Here is a 20,152-nt window from a genome sequence, read left to right on the forward strand (position 1 = left end):
ACTCACACACACACATGCAATACTAAAACTGCATACTACACTCCACACACACTGCGCATACATACATCTACACACTACACACTATGTGCTCAAGAAAGCTGTGGTAGATAGCGCCTTTGTATTATGACTGTTGCAGTTTCAGTTTTTTCAGCTTTGTGGAGGTGTCAGAGTGTGCAGACACGTCCATACAGGCTACACCACAGTAAAATAGATAAATAAATGATTGATTTTTTTTTTAAGCAGATGCCTTACCTTCGCAGAAACACAACCCACTGATCAGGCCTTGAGGGCCTACTCTAGGCATGTGTAAATCATTAACATGAAAATGAAATAAGATAATGAGACAAAATGAAGAAATATGACACCTGTTGCAGGTGGGGCAGTTCTTGCTGGAGAAGAAGGACCTGCACAACTATGAGACTTACCCAATCTGGAGAGTTGAACAGGGGGGGATGCTTCGCAAGTTTGAGATGAACATTGACAACGGACACCTCTATCACAAGGCTGTGTCCACGGTAAGCAGTGTTGTCAAGAGCGCAGGTATTTCTGGATACATTCGGGTGATTGTTTTGTTTCTGAAAATCTGTTTCAGACGGTCTCTGGAATAGCTGTATTGGTCTGTTACTCTTTTGTCACAACAGATTTCTCTCTGTGAAGTTCAGGCTGTTCCACTTCAAGGAGAGCATGTCACCAGAGTGCGCCACCATTTTTCTTTTCTTTCTTACATTTGCAAGTGGTTTGTGTTTCTGTTTTTTTCTGTCAAAGTGGACTTTTCAACAGAATTTTGCTTCAAACAACCTATATAGGTATATATAGATATATATAGATATATATGTGTGTGAGTGTTATATGTTTCTTGTTCATTGCAACTGTCGGTATTCATGTGTATTTGTTTGTGGTTTATACAGATGTTTTTTTTAAAACTCAGTATTATTGCACCATCTGTGTGCATCTTGTTTCAGTTTTGTGGCAGTGTCTGTTTGTGATTCATCAGTGAAAAGCTTTGTATGTAAATCATTGCTTTAGTATTCCGTACAATTAACATTAAAAGTTTAGTGTGAAATCTGTTGCATGATTACATATTCTTTGTAACTAATAATATTAATATAAAAAGCTTTGTGCAAAAATATTTTGCGTAAGTGTGTATTCCTTATGATTAATACTGATTTACTTTTCACCTCAAAGCTCATCACAGGCAATCTCTGTCAGCAGTATTCCTCCTGGGTACCATCGATGAGGGCCGGGTACGTTCCCATCCGGGTGGCGATGATCAGCAGCAAGGCCCATGCTGAGGTGGTGGAGGTGATGGAGGAGTTCAGGCCCAAACCCCCTGCAGACGGCAGGTATGCTTGTCCCACACAGGGCTTTGTGCTTGTATGGCATGGGTGTGGGAGGGTTTGATAGATTGTTCGAGTTTTTGAGTTTGTGGCTGAGTGGTTACACGTCTAGTCTTGGAAGCAAGAGAAACTGAGGGTACAGGATCGAATCCCACACTCATCAGAATTTTCTACCCTTCCACTAGTGGTGGTCTGGATGCTGGTCATTCACATGAGATGATAAACCTGGCAAAATGATGAAGAAAAGTCTACTTTCATATACATATGTGTATTATGTGTGTGTGCATAACATTCGGCTCTACCCAGGTAGGCAGCCTGTTATGAGAATGAATTTGAGTTTGAAAAGTGCTTAAAGTTTGATCCATGTCTGACCGAAAGTAGGTGCTATATAACTGTCAGTAATGATTATGTAGACATCCTTCAATCTCAGGAGACAATGGATTTGTACTCTGGGTGATGTTTCTGACGCAGCGTCAGTTGTGGCTTGACAGGCCTTTTGGGGAATGGCAGTCTCTCCCACACTGTGCGCAGACAAAGTCTGATGCTGGTCTGTCTGTCAGACACTAGGCCTGCCTTCCTTTCGTTTCACCACAGACTGTTGGGCAAGTACCTCTTTGAACTTGGAGAACCTTTCTACTCTTCTGCCTTCAAGATGATTGTTTGGAGGCTACAGTTTTTTCACATGTCTGGGTTGATGCCCAGGGCCTTCGTGGCTGTTTTGCAGACATATGTATAGTTTAGTTGGAGTCTGATTTTGGGGTGCTTTTCCCAGGGCCAGCTCGCCGTACAGGAGGTCCCTGAGTAATCAGTTGTTGTCCATTCACATGACATGTCTGGGCCAGCGCCAGGGTGTACATACTGGGCATCCCAGCCTTCTTGAAGACAGCGTTGTTGGAGACTTTGCCCTGCCAGATGTTCAGGATGCATCGGAGGCAGTGCATGTGGAAGGCGTTGAACTTTTGTTCCTGTCTCACTCACAGTGTCTTGGTTTCACTGCAGTACAGGTGGGTGCTCAAGCTTTGTAGACCTGTACAGTGGTATATTCTGTCAGCTTGCAGTTGTTCCAGACTCTCTTTGTCAGTCTGGACATAGTGGTTGCAGCCATGGATTTCGTTCTTAGTCTTGAGAGTTTCAAGAGCTTTCTGTCTGACCTGGTGTGCGAAGGTAAAATGCCCTCTGTGGAAGATCCGAAGGCATGCTTCATCAGGACTGTAAAGATTATGAACAGGGTGGGACCAACGACACACCCCTGCTTTACTTCACTTAGGATGTTGAAAGCAAAAATAATATGAATAATGATGTTAAGTTTTGAAGTATGATAATGAAACTGTAACGAAAAAACAGCAACACTGATAGATATTTGTAGAGTCTTATAAGGATCAATTGAACAGATATCTGTCTCTCGTTATTTCTATGTCCTGTCTGTGAAAAAGTCATTGAATATTTACGGTAAAAAATGTTTTCAAAACATTTTATTTCTAAATACATATTTCATACATATTGAAATCTTGTGTTCCTAGTCATAAAAATAAGTATTTGATTGCATAAACTGCAAAGTAAAAAACTTGAGATATTGCAGGTTTAACCCATAATATCCCCTGGAAAAGTCAGGACAGAAGTTAGAGGATGGATTTGCTCCAAGCTGTGCACAATACTATTGTCCACATTTTTGTTATTTACCTGAGATTTTGCAAATTTACATGATTACTTGCAAATGTTCTTTAGGCACATCAGGAGCAAACAACTTTGTAAAAGTATTATAATGACATCATTTGAATGTGACCCCCCCAAAAAAAGTTTTTTTTAATTTCATATATTTGGTACTTGTCTAAACATACAAACCCAGTTATGCCAACTGTCCACACATTTCGACATGTTTTGTTTCAGCTGGTTGTAATTGGTTCTGATATTTTGTCAATGTCATAATTGTTCTGGTGAGTTCATTCTCACTTAACTAGGATCGCCCCACCTGCTTTCATGTTGTGAGCTTCTTGGTAGTTTCATCACGCACATGGTGTACTGAGCTTGGGTTGGGGTAGTGAGTCACGTGTGATGAAGCAGAGTCCAAGCCAGTTGCATGAGAGTCTTACACTGTGCCCGTATTGTGTGGACCAGTCAGCTGATTCATTTGCCTGAGCAGCAAAGGACCTGACTCTTCTTTCTCAGTCAGTGTTATCTCTGGCCCTTCTCTGATGACCTCTTAAACAGCACCAAGGAGACTGAATAGTGTAAAAGAGACCCAATCTGTAAATAACAATCAGCCTTTGATAACGGAATTTAACTTTGTTGTAGGTAAATGTATGTATGCCGTGTAGGTAAATGTTTTGTGTGTGCCTGATCCAAGTTTTCAACAAGATCAAAATTTCATTATCTTTAAATTAAAAAAGAATTCAAAATTATTGTTAAAAAGAGTTGGCATTTCTGGATACAACTGGTGTGCATAAGTGTGTGTGTTTTTTCACTTTGTGTGTGAACAGTGTGTGTGTTGGATGTGTGTGTTTTCACTGTGTGTATGTGACTGGTGTGTGTTGGACAGCCTGGAGATACAGTATGAGGACGACCCTCTGGTGGACCACTTCAACGTCTACCTGCAGATCTTCCTCAGCCAGTCTCTGGAGTCCAGCTTCCTGGCTGCCATCAGAAAGTCTCAAGGTATTCGTCCATCTGTTGTCTTCTTCTTCTCCTTCTTCTTCTTCGTCTGCGTTCATGGGCTGCAGCTCCCATGTTCACTTGTACACATGTACAAGTGGGCTTTAATGTGTTTTACCTTCTTTTCTTTTTCTATTTTTAACCCTGCCATATAGTCAGCCATACTCCATTTACAAGGGATGTGCATGCTCCTGTTTCCTTAACCCACCAAATGCTGACATGGATTACGGGATCTTTAATTTGTTGCTTGATCCTCTGCATGTGTATACACACAACGGGATATTCAGGCACTAGCTGGTCTGCACATATGCTGAAATTAGAAAAATCTCCACCCTTAACCAACCAGGTGCACGAAAACCAGAGATCAAGCACGGGAAACTTGGACGAGAATCAGCACTTTAACCATTGGGCCACGGCCGCCTCTTCTAACTCCTCTTCTTATTCATTATATTTCTTGTGCCTGCATCAAATTATGGTTTTGTGAGGTGCATACAGTAGGAAAAAACCAAAATTTTTGATTGTACATGTTGGTGCACAGTATGAAAAACATGCCTCTTTCCAAAATAATGTTTTCTTCTTTTTTTTTTCACCAGAAATTTTACAGATTTGTACAGGTATTGGTGTTTTATTTGTCAGGTTTTTTTCTCTGTTTATTTCTTGCCTGTGAGCTGTGCTGTGTGTGCATGTGAATGATCAATGTCTGACACTTTGATTTGTTTTGAAACAAGATTTAGTGACTCGAGTTATTGTTGAACGTAAGTTCCTAAAAATGGCAGTGATGTCTTTCTTGTATTGGACATATATTGCTAAGCACTGTAATGATGACTAACTGATGTGGCTAACTGAGTCAGTTGTTTTCAGAATATTTCTATCTGGTGCCCCTGGAGAAGATTGACAAGCTCATTGAACGCAAACTGGAAGAAATCGACAGCACTGTGCAGTGGAAACCCAGATTCAGGGTCAGTGATGCTTGTTTAAAGAATTTGCCAGTTTTGTATTGCTGTGTTTGATGGAGTTTGTTACCAAATGCAGTTAAGTGCATTGTTCTAGTACATAAGTTTACATTTGGGCTAACAGCAAAGTGAGAGCTGTATTATCAGTGGTTTCTCCGGTCAATGGGAAATCATTTACTGCTTAGTCTTTTGTGAAGGACTATGACTCTCAAACTAGGAGGCAAAGTTGCACTGGCTCTTAGTGCTGCAGCCTTGGGGGCTTGTTGGCCTTTGGGAACCACCCCAACGCCGACTGTTCTAAAGCCCTCTTGGCCGAGAGAGTGGGGATGTAACTTGGGCAAGACACTCTCCACTATAATCAAATTCTAGCCCAAATAGTCAGAACAGCAGTTGCCTTCTGTGCTGTTCTGATTGTCATAGTCGGACACGACTGACTATCGTGTATATCTAATATAAGATTTATTCAAGCAGAGCTCTTCTGGGTTCTTTCTTTTGCAGTGAAGTTTGTGGTGTATTTGGAATCTCAGCTCCTGACATTGAAGTTTGAACATTGTTTATAATTATGACCATTGTTGATGTTATCATGACATGATCCCTCCCTCTCACTATCCCACATCAAACTCTGGTGGTGGAGGTTGTTCTAAATGTCTCTGATGCCTGTCATTCATTCTCTTGTTAAGGGAAATATATTGGAGTCTGTGTGTAGCAAGAATAATAGTATTCTTCCATCTGCAGCAGAGTTTATTCTGACTGCTGGTTGTGCATTATTTGGCCAATGTATCAGATTGAAATGGTGGTATTGTTCCTTCACTCATCTTTGCTCACCACTGCACAGATATATGTACATTATGTAAGCATGATACGATTAGCATGAAATGCCCAAACCAGTGCGTACACCCCAGGCAAACTGAAAAACCAAGCATGCAACCAAATGTGACACCCTTACATGTGCTCTCTCTCTCACACACACACACACACACACACACACACACACACAATTATACACACACTCTCTCTCTCTTTCTCTCTCTGGGGCACACACACGCACGCACACCCATGCACGCACACTCACACACATACATACAATAAAACTACACACACTGCCTATGTAAATAACATTCCCAAAAATCACATTGGGGGAAAGGGGGTTTTTTCTTCTTTTTTTTTTCTTCTTTTTTTTCTTTTTTTTTTTTTTTTTTTTTAAGAGAGAGGGAGGGAAGCAGAAAGAGTGTGTGTGGATGAAACTTTGATCATTCTGTTTTGTTTTGTTTTTTGTGTGTGTTCTTTTTGTTCTTTCCTGGGCCTGTTGTAGCCCGATAGTGTATGATGACTGTTACAGGACTGCATGAGGATGAAGCCTCAGATGCGAGAAATCAACAGGCCCAACCTGAAACAGTCCTGCCAGGTAAGGAGAGCAGACATGGAGGAGCAGGGCTGGAGGTGTGTAGGGACGGGAGGGGTGTCGAACATGGACATGAGCATTCTGATTTTGTCTTTTGGAATCATGGTAGAGGAACTGGGAACAAAAGATGGGTTGGTTGCACACACATGCATCAACCACACACACACACATGCACATGCACACGCACACGCACCAGTCCTTTTCAGTTCATATTTCTTGAGGTTTATCAGTGAAAAAAAACAACTTTTTTTTTTAAGTTTATATCGTGTGTGATGCAGGCGTGTGAAAACTCCTCTCCCCCTACCATCAAGTCGGTGTTGTTCCACGGTGCTGCTTACGATCGTTTTCTGCTGACGGATCTCCCTGGCGCTGATAATTCTTCACAGGTAATCTCTTCCTGAATTTTCTGAAGATATCCTGTTTGCTTTGTAATTGTATGTGTATGCGCGTGCATGTGTGTGTATGTGTGCAAGTACACATGCATGTGTGTGTTCTTTCTTGAATTTGAATACCTATTCTGTTCACTTTCAGTGATATTAGACATGAAATGTTTGTGTGTAGGGCGAAGGGGGGATGTGTGTGTTAGTGGTTAGAAGCCGGTTTGTCTGCACCGTAAAGGCTATGAATGGTTGACCATAGCTGTCCGTGTGGGAAAGAAATGTATTGACAAGTGTTTTGTCCATAGCAACAGACAACGTTTCCATACAACAAGATGTCATTTGTTGTAACTAGGTGTCAAAGAGTTCTTAGAATAAGATAGCAATGCTGGCAAGGGATGTGATGTTGTTTTATCTTTATATAATCAAAGCACTGGCTGTGTTCAGTGACTGTAAATTATGTGAAGTATGTTGAGGATATGATATCTGGTGACATGTTTTCCATGGACCTTTGTGCCGATGGTTTGATCTCCAGTCGGTCTAGAGTAACAGATATTCTCTGTGCTGCAGACTTACTGTGGTTCTAGATCTGCTCATGATTTAGGTCTGTTTTCATGATATTGCTTTCTAATATTTTCAACATGTCTCTACCTCCTTTTGAACGATTTATTCATCATGGACAAGAAGCTACTGCTGATGCCAGATGGAGAATTTGGGTGGACAAATCAGAAAATCTGTTGTGTGGTTTGGACATTTCTTCAGATCAAAAGGAAGAAAACATTGCTCCTACATTATAGTGGAGATGACATCTACCAGACTTTTGACTCTGTGACCAGTGAGAACAAGGGTGCAGATTCTTGTGATGCAGCTTGCAATCCAGAGATGTAATTAGCAGAGAATCCAACTGTTATGATTTGGGTGTATTTTGTTACGTTCGATCAGTTTGCTCCAACGCCACGCCAACATCAAAGTCGTTCTATTCTGATCATTTTTGACTACATAGCATAGTCACATGCTTTCCTGTCGTAACATTACCCAGACGCTCTAGACCCATCGATCACAAGGCTAGGGCAGTCACTGCTAATCTTGGTCTCATGTGATGATACTTAGCGAATCGTTTGCATGTTTACATTGAAACAGCACTGAGTAGACAAATCAGTTTAATCGTTTGCCCGTATAAGAGAAAATCGTGGCTGAACCAAGTTGTGTCTCGGTCAAACAGCATCTGTGCCCGGTTTATTATGCTCTGCAATGCAAGGAAAGGAGCAAGCAGCTCGAAACAGTGAAATCAGCCATGGATTCCAATTATGAGAAACAAGATGAACAAAGGCCAGGGAAGCGACATTGTGCCACAGATGTGTCAGCTGTAAAGAAGCAGCGGTTGGAACAGAAGATAGAATGTAAGTTCACTGATGTGGCTCAGAGTCCAAATTCAGAAAGTTCCTACCGAATTTCCAGATTGTTCCTTTATACACTTGACAGGGGTTGGCATCTCTGCTTATAGTGGGGATGACATCTACAAGATTCTGGTCTCTGTGACCAGTGGGGACAAGGGTGTAGATTGCTGTGATGCAGCTTGCAATCCAGATATCATAATCAGTGCTGTACATGGCTGTGGTGCTTTGCAGGAGTTCCTGGTGGGTAAGGTTGCAGCCCCCTACATCTCACAGTACCACAGTCTTCACCACTTCAAGTACCGCCTCTACCAACGCTGCCGCGCCAAGGTAGCTCATGAACAATCCCCAGGGTGGTGTTTTTTTTGTTGTTTTTGGGGGGTGCTTATTTTTTCCCTAATGATCGACTTTTTTTTTTATCTGGAGAAAAGGGTGTGGGGAGGGGGTGGGGGGGGGGGGGGTAAAGGTGTTTTAATGTTTTCATACATTTTCATCTCTTAACTCAGAAATGTGAATGAATGCTGAAACGGTTTATGTTGGCGGTTTGTGAGATGGCGACAAGGGATGGTTTGTGAGATTATCAGAAGAGATGGTTTGTGAGATGGTGACAAGGGATCATTTTGTGACATAGGATAGTTTGTGAGATACTGATTAGATATTCGGAAAGGGATGGTTTTGTGAGATACTGACAAGGTATACTAATGGATGGTTTTGAGAGATACTGACAAGGTGTACTAAGGGATGGTTTGGTGAAATACTAACAATGTATACTGACAAGGGATGGTTTGGTGAGATACAGACAAGGTATACCGACAAGGGATGGTTTGGTGAGATACAGACAAGGTATACCGACAAGGGATGGTTTGGTGAGATACTGACAAGGTATACCAACAAGGGGTGGTTTGTTGAGACACTGTCAAGAGATGGTTTGAGAGATAATGGCAAGGTATACTGACAAGGGATGGTTTGTGAGATACTGACAAGGTATACTGACAAGGGATGGTTTGTGAGATACTGACAAGGTATACTGACAAGGGGTGGTTTGTGAGATACTGACAAGGGATGGTTTGTGAGATACTGCCAAGGTACTGCCAAAGAATGGTTTGAGAGATATTGACAAGGTATACTGACAAGAGATGGTTTGGTGAGATACTGACAAAGGATGGTTCATGAGATATTGACAAGGTATACTAACAGGGAACGGTTTGTGAGAAACTGATATGGTATGCTGACAAGGGATGGTTTGTGAGATACTACAAGGTATACTGACAAGGGATGGTTTGTGAGATACTGACAAGGTATACTGACAAGGGATGGTTTGTGAGATACTGACAAGGTACTGCCAAAGAATGGTTTGAGAGATATTGACAAGGTATACTGACAAGAGATGGTTTGGTGAGATACTGACAAAGGATGGTTCATGAGATATTGACAAGGTATACTAACAGGGAACGGTTTGTGAGAAACTGATATGGGATGCTGACAAGGGATGGTTTGTGAGATACTGACTAGATACACTGACACTGAATGGTTTAGTCAGATACTGACAAGGTGCACTGACTAGGGATGGTTTGTGAGATACGGACAAGGTATACTGACAGGGGATGGTTTTGTGAGATATGAACAAGGTAATACTGACAAGGGATGGTGAAGTGAGATACTGGCAAGGTATACTGACAGGGGATGGTTTTGTGAGATATGAACAAGGTAATACTGACAAGGGATGGTGAAGTTAGATACTGGCAAGGTATACTGACAGGGGATGGTTTTGTGAGATATGAACAAGGTAATACTGACAAGGGATGGTGAAGTTAGATACTGGCAAGGTATACTGACAGGGGATGGTTTTGTGAGATATGAACAAGGTAATACTGACAAGGGATGGTGAAGTTAGATACTGGCAAGGTATACTGACCAGGGACGGTGTGTGCGTTCAGGTTCACATGGTGCGTGAAAGCAACAGGTCGCAGAACATCAAGGAAGAAAGCATTCTGGATCAGTGTTTACAGAACAGAGCTTGGGTCCTCAAGGTGAGTTTTGACTTGCGTGAACAGGCGCTGGGTGGAGAAGGAGTGAGATCACTGTGTTTCAGAGGGCATTGTTTGTGTATATATGTCTCTGTTAAAAAAAAGTTTTAACAAGAGAGGCAAGGCCTTCAAGACTCACTTGTGATACACTTTTTTTTTTTTTTAAATCCAAGCTTTTTATGTATTGAGTATAATTTCAAAATGTAATGTTTAAGATGAGAAAGATCAGTTTAAAGCAAATTAAGTCCCCTAGCATTAATTACAGAGTAATTTCCCTTTTTTACTATCTGCACCAAAACGTTTGCAAAATAAATAAAACTTCCATGCTGAGCAAAAGAAGTTCCTGTTTGAACAGAAAATGATAATAATGACTGCTCTTGTTGTTGGGTCAGAATATCAGATCAAAGTGCCAAGTTTAGTGAATACAAAAAATATAAATATAACAGTAAATGCAGTTTGCATATAATTAGGCTTCATTTTTTTTTTTTTTTTTTTTGTGCCCATCCCAGAGGTGCAATATTGTTTTAAACAAGATGACTGGAAAGAACTGAATTTTTCCTATTTTTATGCCTAATTTGGTGTCAACTGACAAAGTATTTGCAGAGAAAATGTCAATGTTAAAGTTTACCACGGACACACACACACACACACACACACACACACACACACACACACACACACACACACAGACCACTGAACACCGGGTGAAAACATAGACTCACTTTGTTTACACAAGTGAGTCAAAAATGATAAAGGTCCGTTAGCTTTTTATGGCTATCAGGGCAGTGAATTAATATTCACCCTGTCTAGGGCTCGGCATAGGAAAGCGGGACCCAGTCCTCTCCTTCCGCCGTTTAAACCTTCCCCCAGGTGAGGTCAGGTACCCATTCATACCTGGGTAGAATGAAGAAAATCCGAACGACGGGCCTTTCCTGAGGCCTTGAACCCTGATCGCTGGTGAACAGTTTCAGTTTCAGTAGCTCAAGGAGGCGTCACTGCGTTCGGACAAATCCGTATACGCTACACCACATCTGCCAGGCAGATGCCTGACCAGCAGCATAACCCAACGCGCTTAGTCAGGCCTTGAGGGGGGAAAAAAAGGGGGTGAATAAATAATAGATAAATACATTTAAAAAAAAGAAAAAAAAAGAACTACTACTAATAATAATAATATGTATAAGGCGCAAAAACTTGATGAAGTCAACTATAAGCGTACATAAATAAATAAATAAATAGATAATTTTTTTTTTTTTAAAGAAAAAAAGTGATAATAATAATAATAGAATAAATAAATAAATTTTAAAAAGTGAACAGAGGATCAGAAATCCAGTGCCTTACCGATTTTGCCTCAGTGCCTGTGTGTTTGTGCAAAAGTGCTTGTCTGCATGTTTTTGTGACAAATTCTGTTTTGACGAACATGGGACTAGTCCCAGATAACACGTGTAATTTTTTGCAAAAATGAAAAAAGACACAATTCTACATTATCTAATGGAGGGTAATCAAGTACAACAGATTTGGACAGGGTTTGTAAGATGTTCAAAAGTGTTTGCATTGTGATAGACTTGCTCTTAACCATGCATTGGTGCTTTTTGGACAAAACAAACTGATAGATGTTTCTCACATTTTATTGATAGCCAAATTCTGAAATGTAGAATTAATAAAGTAAAACCAAAATTGCAAATGTTCATAAGCAACCTCAGACAGGCATATGACAAGTATGTTTTTGATACAACCATGGAACCTTAACAGACTTGTGCAAAAATGGGCATGATACGTATATCTAGTACAAGATAAATCTTTACAATATCATCTTGGGATCAATATGTTCATGAATATGTATTGTTTTGCCTAGATAGATGTTAAAAAAAAAAAAAGAGCTTATGTCTGAGAATGCACATGAGTGGGTTTCAGATGTGTGTTTGGGGTATGGAGGATGATGGGTGTTGGAGAATAGTAAGACTGTAATGGATTGACCTTGGAGTTTGGGGTGGGGGTGGGGGGGGAGGTTGTGTTGATTATTCTCTTGCTATTCCATCTCCTGAAATTCAGACCAAATCCCACAAATTTTCCCAATGAAATTTGGTAAGGACAATAATAATGTTACTGTGGAGACTCATTTTGGTTAGACAGGGTGGATTTCTGGTCTGTCTTTGGTAACATGTCTTAGAAGTCTGCAGTGTTGTCCTTCACAAAGATACATCCATTAAGTGGAAGACAACCCATTTTGGTGTCCTATTCTGTACTTTGTCAGACTGATGCAAAGTGAGCCTGTTGGAAACCTCAGTTTAATTACACATACTTAACCGTGACCCACTAGTGCAGACTCCTGCAGGGGTCTGATTCCTGTCCTGTGCAAACTGCTACCCGCCTATGCGGAACCCCAGTTTGTGTTGATTGGTTACCACAGTGCTGTAGATGCTGACCTTTACTCATGTTTGTAAAATGAGAACGGTTGCTGGCCTGTGGTTTTTGATATCATTAGCATTCTAAAGACTGTGTTTTCAGTTTGTTTGAAATTTAATTGTTATTCAAGTTGTAAAGACTGCAATTTTCAGTTTGTTTTGAAAAACCCTTGAGCGTTTTTATTGTCATTTTCAATTTCAGGATTTAATTTGATTTATGCACAGTATTGTTCTTGCTTGAAGGAGATGGTAAAGAAGCATGCAGGCTGGTGACGTTCTTGTGTTTCCTGTGCAGATATTTGAAGATTTCAAAGCCCTGCTGGAGCGATGATGAGGCTGTGGGAGACAGTAAGGAACATGGCAGACACAGCGCAGCAGCAGGTAGCTACGGCACCTCCAGTCTCCTCAGCCAGTGTAGACATCGCCCTACCTGGCCTCCTCCTCCTCCTCCTCCTGTAGTCAACACATGGGGTAGTTCTGTCAGCAGTGAAATACTCCACGGCTCTGTGAGTGTGTGTGAGTGCATGTACATGAAAGCAAAGTGATGGTGCCATCGTCATCTTTGTGACGTGATGTGTATGTGTGTGCAGCAAAGCGATGGTGTCGTTGTCATCTTTGGGAAATGATGGGGTGTTTGTGATATAAATGGGGAAACCTTAACATCCACACCAGCTGTAAAACCAGTTAAGATGAAGCTGTGCAGGCCATGGCTGTGTGTGAGGCTTTCTGCCATGGGTTACATTGTAGACGTGTTCAGGGCGACTCGGCAGTACTTTTTGGGAAAGCAGATGTCAACAGGGCACAGCTGTTGGCAGATTGTGATGGTCAGTATAATGCTTGCTAGATTGTGATGGTCAGTATAATGAATGCTGGTTGGTTCTTCATGATAAGGCAGGATTCCACAAGTAGGATCCTGACTTTGAGATCTCTGCTTGATGTTGGACATCATGTGTGGTGTGTGTGAATGTGTGCGACACTGTGGTGTAAGAACTACCAGTTCTTGCCAGGTGGCTGAAGTGTGAGGGAAAGGAGAAGAGGGCTGGTTGCAGGTGACTGTAACAAACACCTAAGAAGACTTCTATGTTAGTCAGAGTGAATATTCATAGAGCATCGATTTGAAACGCAACATAATGCGTAATGAGCAACATAAGTGTTCAGTTTTGAGCAGGTTAGTGAATGAATGAGTTCTGAAAAAGGTCTTGTCTCTCCTTTCTAAAGTGGTGTCTTTTAGAAAGAAAGATGCCGTACTTTTTGTCCATAGTGCCTCATAGAAATCTCAAGGATACAACAGGGATTCTCACAAGGAGACATTGAGCATGAAAGAATCGGTTACTGGGTTGTTGTGTTTCAGGACTAATATGGTTACCAGCATTTGGGTTAACTTCAGTTATGTCTTAGATATTGCTTTTTTATCAGAGATTTTTTTTTTCATCAGTTTTTGTTGTTGATATTTGTATGAATCTCAGTACAACATTCACACTTGCTGTATATTGAAATACAGTGTGTCCCTACAAAGATGAACTGACAGTTCATCCCAGGTGAAGATAAAATTACTCACTGTTAGAACTTCGCAAGTCCTGATCTGTTGTGGTTCGGCCAGACCAGACTTCATTAAACTCCACCAGCTGACTGACAATGGATAGATCTTAACAGACATCAGATCTGTGCACAGAGTGTTAGACATCAGATCTGTGCACAGAGTGTTTTGCTTGAAAACCAAGACATCTGTTTCTTATACCACAATACCAATGACATTCACAGCCATCTGTACAATCTTAAGTCATCTGCACTTCAAAATAGATGTTTTCTGAAGACGAAGGGGGGGAAATTAATTAATAAAGATTGTTTTGTTTGAATTCTTTGTGGGTTGCATGGCTAATTAGCAGTTACAACTTCATTCTTGAATGTTAATTTCAAAGCACTTGTACAAAAATTGGACTTAAGAACTTTACCCAAGCTGCTTTTTCAATATTTCCTTAACATTTAAGATCATATTGTAATCTGAGTAATCAAAACTTTACAGAAAATAGTCATAGAGAATGGAAAGAATTCTTGAAAAGTATTGATAACATATAATATCAGACACTCTGGCTGCATCATCACTGGAAAGTACAGACATGAGAAAAACAGCTGCACATTTGAGGTTAAATGGCATTTTGAAGCTAAGATAGTCTGCATATAAACGAAAAGTTCTTAGTGTATTACAGATAGTTATACATCTTTTTTTTTTTGACTGGCTTGCAGGAATCAGAAAGACACATATTCATTAGATTTGGCCAGTGGTTATGAGATTCCTGCAGCCTGTTTAAAAAAAAAAGAAAAAAAAAAGGTTTTATTTTTGATTACACAATGAATTTCTTTTGTAAACTTCCATTTTTTCTTGTTTGAAGTGATCATAAGCCAACAAAGTAAAAAGAAAGTGTACAGTGTGTGTGTGTGTGTGTGTATTTTAGAGAGAGGGAAGAGGTTTACTGTTAAAAATGTTTTGTTTTTGTTTTGTTTTTTGTCATTCTGTACAGAGAACCCTGGACTAGTCATTTTGTACAAAGCGGCAAAAATTTATAAAGTTCTGTAGATATCCAGAAAATACCTGTATCATACAAATCAACTTTTGACAAGTTGAGAGAACCTTGCTTAGGAGGCATTTAGCATTCACAGATGCACACATGTCTAACTTCAGCTTGTCCGTCCTTGTGTGCTGAGAATGATGGAATTGTTGGTCTGTGCTGTGACAGTGACAGAATTGTCAGTCAGTGCTGTGAGAATGATGGAATTGTTGGTCTGTGCTGTGACAGTGACAGAATTGTCAGTCAGTGCTGTGAGAATGATGGAATTGTCAGTCAGTGCTGTGAGAAGGATGGAATTGTTTGTCAGTGCTGTGAGAATGATGGAATTGTCTGTCAGTGCTGTGAGAATGATAGAGTGCTGTGACCATGATAAAATTGTTTGTCAGTGCTGTGAGAATGATGGAATTGTCTGTCAGTGCTGTGAGAATGATGGAATTGTTTGTCAGTGCTGTGAGAATGATGGAATTGTTTGTCAGTGCTGTGACAATGATGGAATTGTCTGTCAGTGCTGTGAGAATGATGGAATTGTTTGTCAGTGCTGTGAGAATGATAGAGTGCTGTGACCATGATAAAATTGTCTGTTAGTGCTGTGAGAATGATGGAATTGTCTGTCGGTGCTGTGAGAAGGTTGGAATTGTTTGTCAGTGCTGTGAGAATGATAGAGTGCTGTGACAATGATAGAATTGTCTGTCAGTGCTGTGAGAATGATAGAATTGTCGGTCAGTGCTGTGAGAATGATGGAATTGTCTGTCAGTGCTGTGAGAATGATGGAATTGTTTGTCAGTGCTGTGACAATGACAGAATTGTCAGTCAGTGCTGTGAGAATGATGGAATTGTTTGTCAGTGCTGTGAGAATGATAGAGTGCTGTGACAATGATAGAATTGTTGGTCAGTGCTGTGAGAATGATGGAATTGTCTGTCGGTGCTGTGAGAATGATAAGTGTGCTGTTACAATGATGGAATTGTCTGTCAGTGCTGTGAGAATGACAGAATTGTTTCTCAGTGCTGTGACAATGACAGAATTGTCTGTCTGTGCTGTGACAATGACAGAATTGTCAGTCAGTGCTGTGAGAATGATGGAATTGTTTGTCAGTGCTGTGAGAATGATAGAGTGCTGTGACAATGATAGAATTGTCTGTCAGTGCTGTGACAATGACAGAATTGTCTGTCAGTGCTGTGACAATGATAAGAGTGCTGTGACAATGATAGAATTGTCCATCAGTGCTGTGAGAGATGATAGAATTGTCTGTCAATGCTGTGACAATGATAGAATTGTCCATCAGTGCTGTGAGAGATGATAGAATTGTCTGTCAATGCTGTGACAATGACAGAATTGTCAGTCAGTGCTGTGGGAATGTTGGAATTGGTGGTCAGTGCTGTCAGAATGATAAATAATTGGTCAGTGCTGTGACAGTGATAGAATTGTTCGTCACTTAGTGCTGTGACAATGCTAGAATTGCCCCTCAGTGCTTTGACAATGATAGCATTGTCAATCAGTGCTGTGACAATGCTAGAATTGTCCGTCAGTGCTGTGATAGTGATAGAATTGTATGTCAGTACTGTGATGATAGAATTGTCTCTCGGTACTGTGACGGATATATAATTGTCCGTCAGTGCTGTGACAATGATAGAATTGTCTGTCAGTACTGTGACAGTTATAGAATTGTCTGTCAGTACTGTGACGATAGAATTGTCTGTCAGTACTGTGACAGTTATAGAATTGTCCGTCAGTGCTGTGACGATAGAATTGTCTGTCAGTACTGTGATGATAGAATTGTCTGTCTGTACTGTGGCGATAGAATTGTCTGTCAGTACTGTGACAGTTATAGAATTGTCCATCGGTGCTGTGACAATGATAGAATTGTCTGTCAGTACTGTGACAGTTATAGAATTGTCTGTCAGTACTGTGACAATGATAGAATTGTCTGTCAGTACTGTGACGATAGAATTGTCTGTCAGTACTGTGACAGTTATAGAATTGTCCATCAGTGCTGTGACAATGATAGAATTGTCTGTCAGTACTGTGACAGTTATAGAATTGTCTGTCAGTACTGTGACAATGATAGAATTGTCTGTCAGTACTGTGACGATAGAATTGTCTGTCAGTACTGTGACATTTATAGAATTGTCCATCATTGCTGTGACAATGATAAGATTGTCTGTCATTGCTGTGACAATGATAAGATTGTCTGTCATTGCTGTGACAATGACAGAATTGTCAGTCAGTGCTGCGAGAATGATAGAATTGTTTTTTCACACAGTGCTGTGACAATGATAGAATTGTCCGTTAGCGCTATGACGATGATAGCATTGTCGATCAGTGCTATGACAATGCTAGAATTGTCAGTCAGTGCTGTGACAATGATAGCATTGTCAATCAGTGCTGTGAGAATCATACAATTGTCCGTGAGTGCTGTGAAACAGTCAGGGGGTGTGTGAGAGGACATATTGCAGCAAGTGAATATACATATTTGCATCCTTCTGTACATATATCTGTCATTGTGGAATGATGATCAAAGTCTAGAACACTTATGTGGGCATTGATATCAGTGTTTTGTTTTGTTGTTTTATCATGTACTATGTGATAGTTGCTGGTAACAAAATGACTGTAAACAGCAAGTTTTATTTATAAGTGGATCTGACATCAAGATATATATATATATATATATAAATTATGTAATTTTTTTGTGTTATATATCATGGGAGGTACCACACATGTTTACAAAGTGGATATGTAGTTGTTTTGTTTGTTTTTCATCATCATGTTGTTATGAATGTCCTATGGACAGTTGATTACCCACAGATGTTGATAATTTTTGTCCCCGAAGACATGATTTCAGTGTGTAATTATGGCAGCAGAGTGCAGCTTTTTAGTTTTCTAGGAATTTGATGATGATGTTCACTGTCAAGTCAAATGATTTCCTGTGGTGTTGACGTTGTGGTGTTGCATTGAATGTCTTGTGGAGTAGAATTTTGTGGTCAACACTGCCCTGTCTGATGTATGTACACAGCATCAGGCTTGTAGTAACTCTGGGTGTGGGGAATAATCAACTGCATATAATGTGTGAAGCATTTGGGGAAGAGGTGACAAGAGTTTGCCGGTTTTTATTTTACACATGTAACCAGACATTGGTTATGCTGTTCATTTCATGAATCTGGAAAATGATGCACTTCCTCTTTCTCCAACCATTTTTGGAGCTTGTGATGAAAATGTGATTTTAAGTTATGAAGTTGTTTGTTCTTTTGTTTGTTTTTTGTTGTTGTTGTTTTTTGTGTGTGTGTGTTTTTTGTTTTTTTAAGTATTGGAATGGATATTTCAAAGATGTCTGTTGGGTTTTGATTATCACATGATCAGGATGATATCTCTGTCTGTCTGTCTGTCAGTCTGTCTCTCTCTGTCTCCCTCTGTCTCTGTCTCTGTCTCTCTCTCTCTCTCCCTCCCCTCCCGTCCTCACTTCTTCCAGTCCCATTATCAGTGCAAAAAGTGATCGAGTGATCTGAACCTATGTTTTTCTCATAAAAAAAAACCACCTGATTGATTGATCAACTGTTGGTCTGATCTCGCTTGAAGGTATTTTTGTACAGGAACTGCATATTCCTGAAGTTCCGTCGAAACAATTCTGGTCAGAGGGGTGGCCCTCACAGCACAAAGCAAGACATGCACAAAGAAAAAGGATACCCAGCTCTTGTTGTCTCAACCCATACAGTCCTGTGCTTCAGAATTTCGTCACAATGATCTGCAGCAAGTGTGGCAGTGAGTAGACGAAAAGAGAAAAGGGAGTTGCAAGAGCAGTGTTTTCCTGACACCGCAGGGTTGTGTTCTTGAGCTTTTTGTGTGTTTTTTTGTTTTTTTCTAACATTGTTTTCTTTGCATTGTGTATTGAGGAAGTGAAACCTTGACTGAAAAAAGATGACAAATAATATGTGATAAAAAAATTATTAAAAAAAAAAAAGTGAGAGTGTTGCGACAACTAGTGCTGACAGAAAAGCAGTAATGTTATACATAAAATTTGTTCATACATACATGTGAGTGGAGAATTCAGAGGGCATCTAATTTAATACTGATCAGTAAGTATGTAACTGTGTTTTGTTTGCATTACTGTCAGTCGTTTTTTTTGTGTTTCTTTAAAAAGACAACTGAAAACAAATTGAGCTGTATCTATAATGCAGAAATTTCATGTTGAATTATTTTAATGGTGATGTGTATAGATATACATATATGATATATATATATTTGGTGATGATTGTGGGTTTTGGGGTTGTTGGGGTGTTTTTTTTGTTTGTTTGTTGTTGTTTTTTATAGGAAATTGATGCTTGATTTCTGTGGTATACTATGGATACTGTGTATAAATAGATAGTGTTGTGAGATGATGCAGGAGAGGAGAGTGGGGCTTTTTTTTGTCATCCATGTATGTTACACAGCTGCCTGCTTAAACACAGTAATGTGTTCAGACTTTTGTTGTGTGATGGCGGCCCTGTCTCAGAACCAGCCCCAAACCGTGTGCGTTTGAATTCTCATTCTTACAGCATTACAGGTGCAGAAAGAAAAAGTGCAGGCACACACGCATGTACACACACAAGTTTTCATGCACATGTGTGACTGATAAACACATACATGCACACACAAGAACACAGACGCACATATACGCATGCATGTACACGCTTTCACACAAATACACACACATGAATTCTCTCTCTCTCTCTCTCTCTCTCTCTCTCTCTCTTCTCTCTCTGCCTCTCTGTCTCTCTCCCTTATATGCAGAGACTATGTGCACATTTATGTGTGTAAGTATATGCATTTACACTAGCAACTGGGGGGAAAAATCATCCAGGTTGGTTTGTGTGTGTGTGTGTGTGTGCATGTGTGTGTCTATGTCCATATTTGTGTGTGTACATGTGCTTTCGCACATCTGTGTGTATGCGTGTGTCAGTGTGCATATTTGCGTGTGTGTGTGTGTGTGTGCATATTTGTGTGTATGTATATGTGCTTTTGCACATCTGTGTGTGTATGTGTGTGCATCAGTGTGCATGTTTGTGCTTGTGC

At 40.3% G+C, this 20,152-nt stretch overlaps 2 protein-coding genes across 2 annotated transcripts in view; one reads left to right on the forward strand and one right to left on the reverse strand.

The window, feature by feature from the left end:
• Positions 1–15,666, forward strand: part of LOC143286975 (uncharacterized) — a 28,374-nt gene extending 12,708 nt beyond the window's left edge. Inside the window, exons 7-15 of the mRNA XM_076594965.1 lie at positions 375–515; positions 1,213–1,343; positions 3,874–3,989; positions 4,848–4,945; positions 6,279–6,344; positions 6,620–6,727; positions 8,347–8,442; positions 10,050–10,142; positions 12,837–15,666. Coding sequence (XP_076451080.1) covers positions 375–515; positions 1,213–1,343; positions 3,874–3,989; positions 4,848–4,945; positions 6,279–6,344; positions 6,620–6,727; positions 8,347–8,442; positions 10,050–10,142; positions 12,837–12,872 — 885 coding nt within the window. The 3' untranslated portion in view covers positions 12,873–15,666. The remainder of the gene's footprint in view (positions 1–374; positions 516–1,212; positions 1,344–3,873; positions 3,990–4,847; positions 4,946–6,278; positions 6,345–6,619; positions 6,728–8,346; positions 8,443–10,049; positions 10,143–12,836) is intronic.
• LOC143286631 (uncharacterized) overlaps positions 1–20,152 on the reverse strand; it is a 162,230-nt gene that overhangs the window by 22,130 nt on the left and 119,948 nt on the right. The gene's annotated exons all lie outside the window — the stretch shown is intronic.

The sequence above is a fragment of the Babylonia areolata genome, chromosome 10, assembly GCF_041734735.1.
Source record: "Babylonia areolata isolate BAREFJ2019XMU chromosome 10, ASM4173473v1, whole genome shotgun sequence".
Lineage (NCBI taxonomy): Eukaryota > Metazoa > Mollusca > Gastropoda > Neogastropoda > Buccinidae > Babylonia > Babylonia areolata.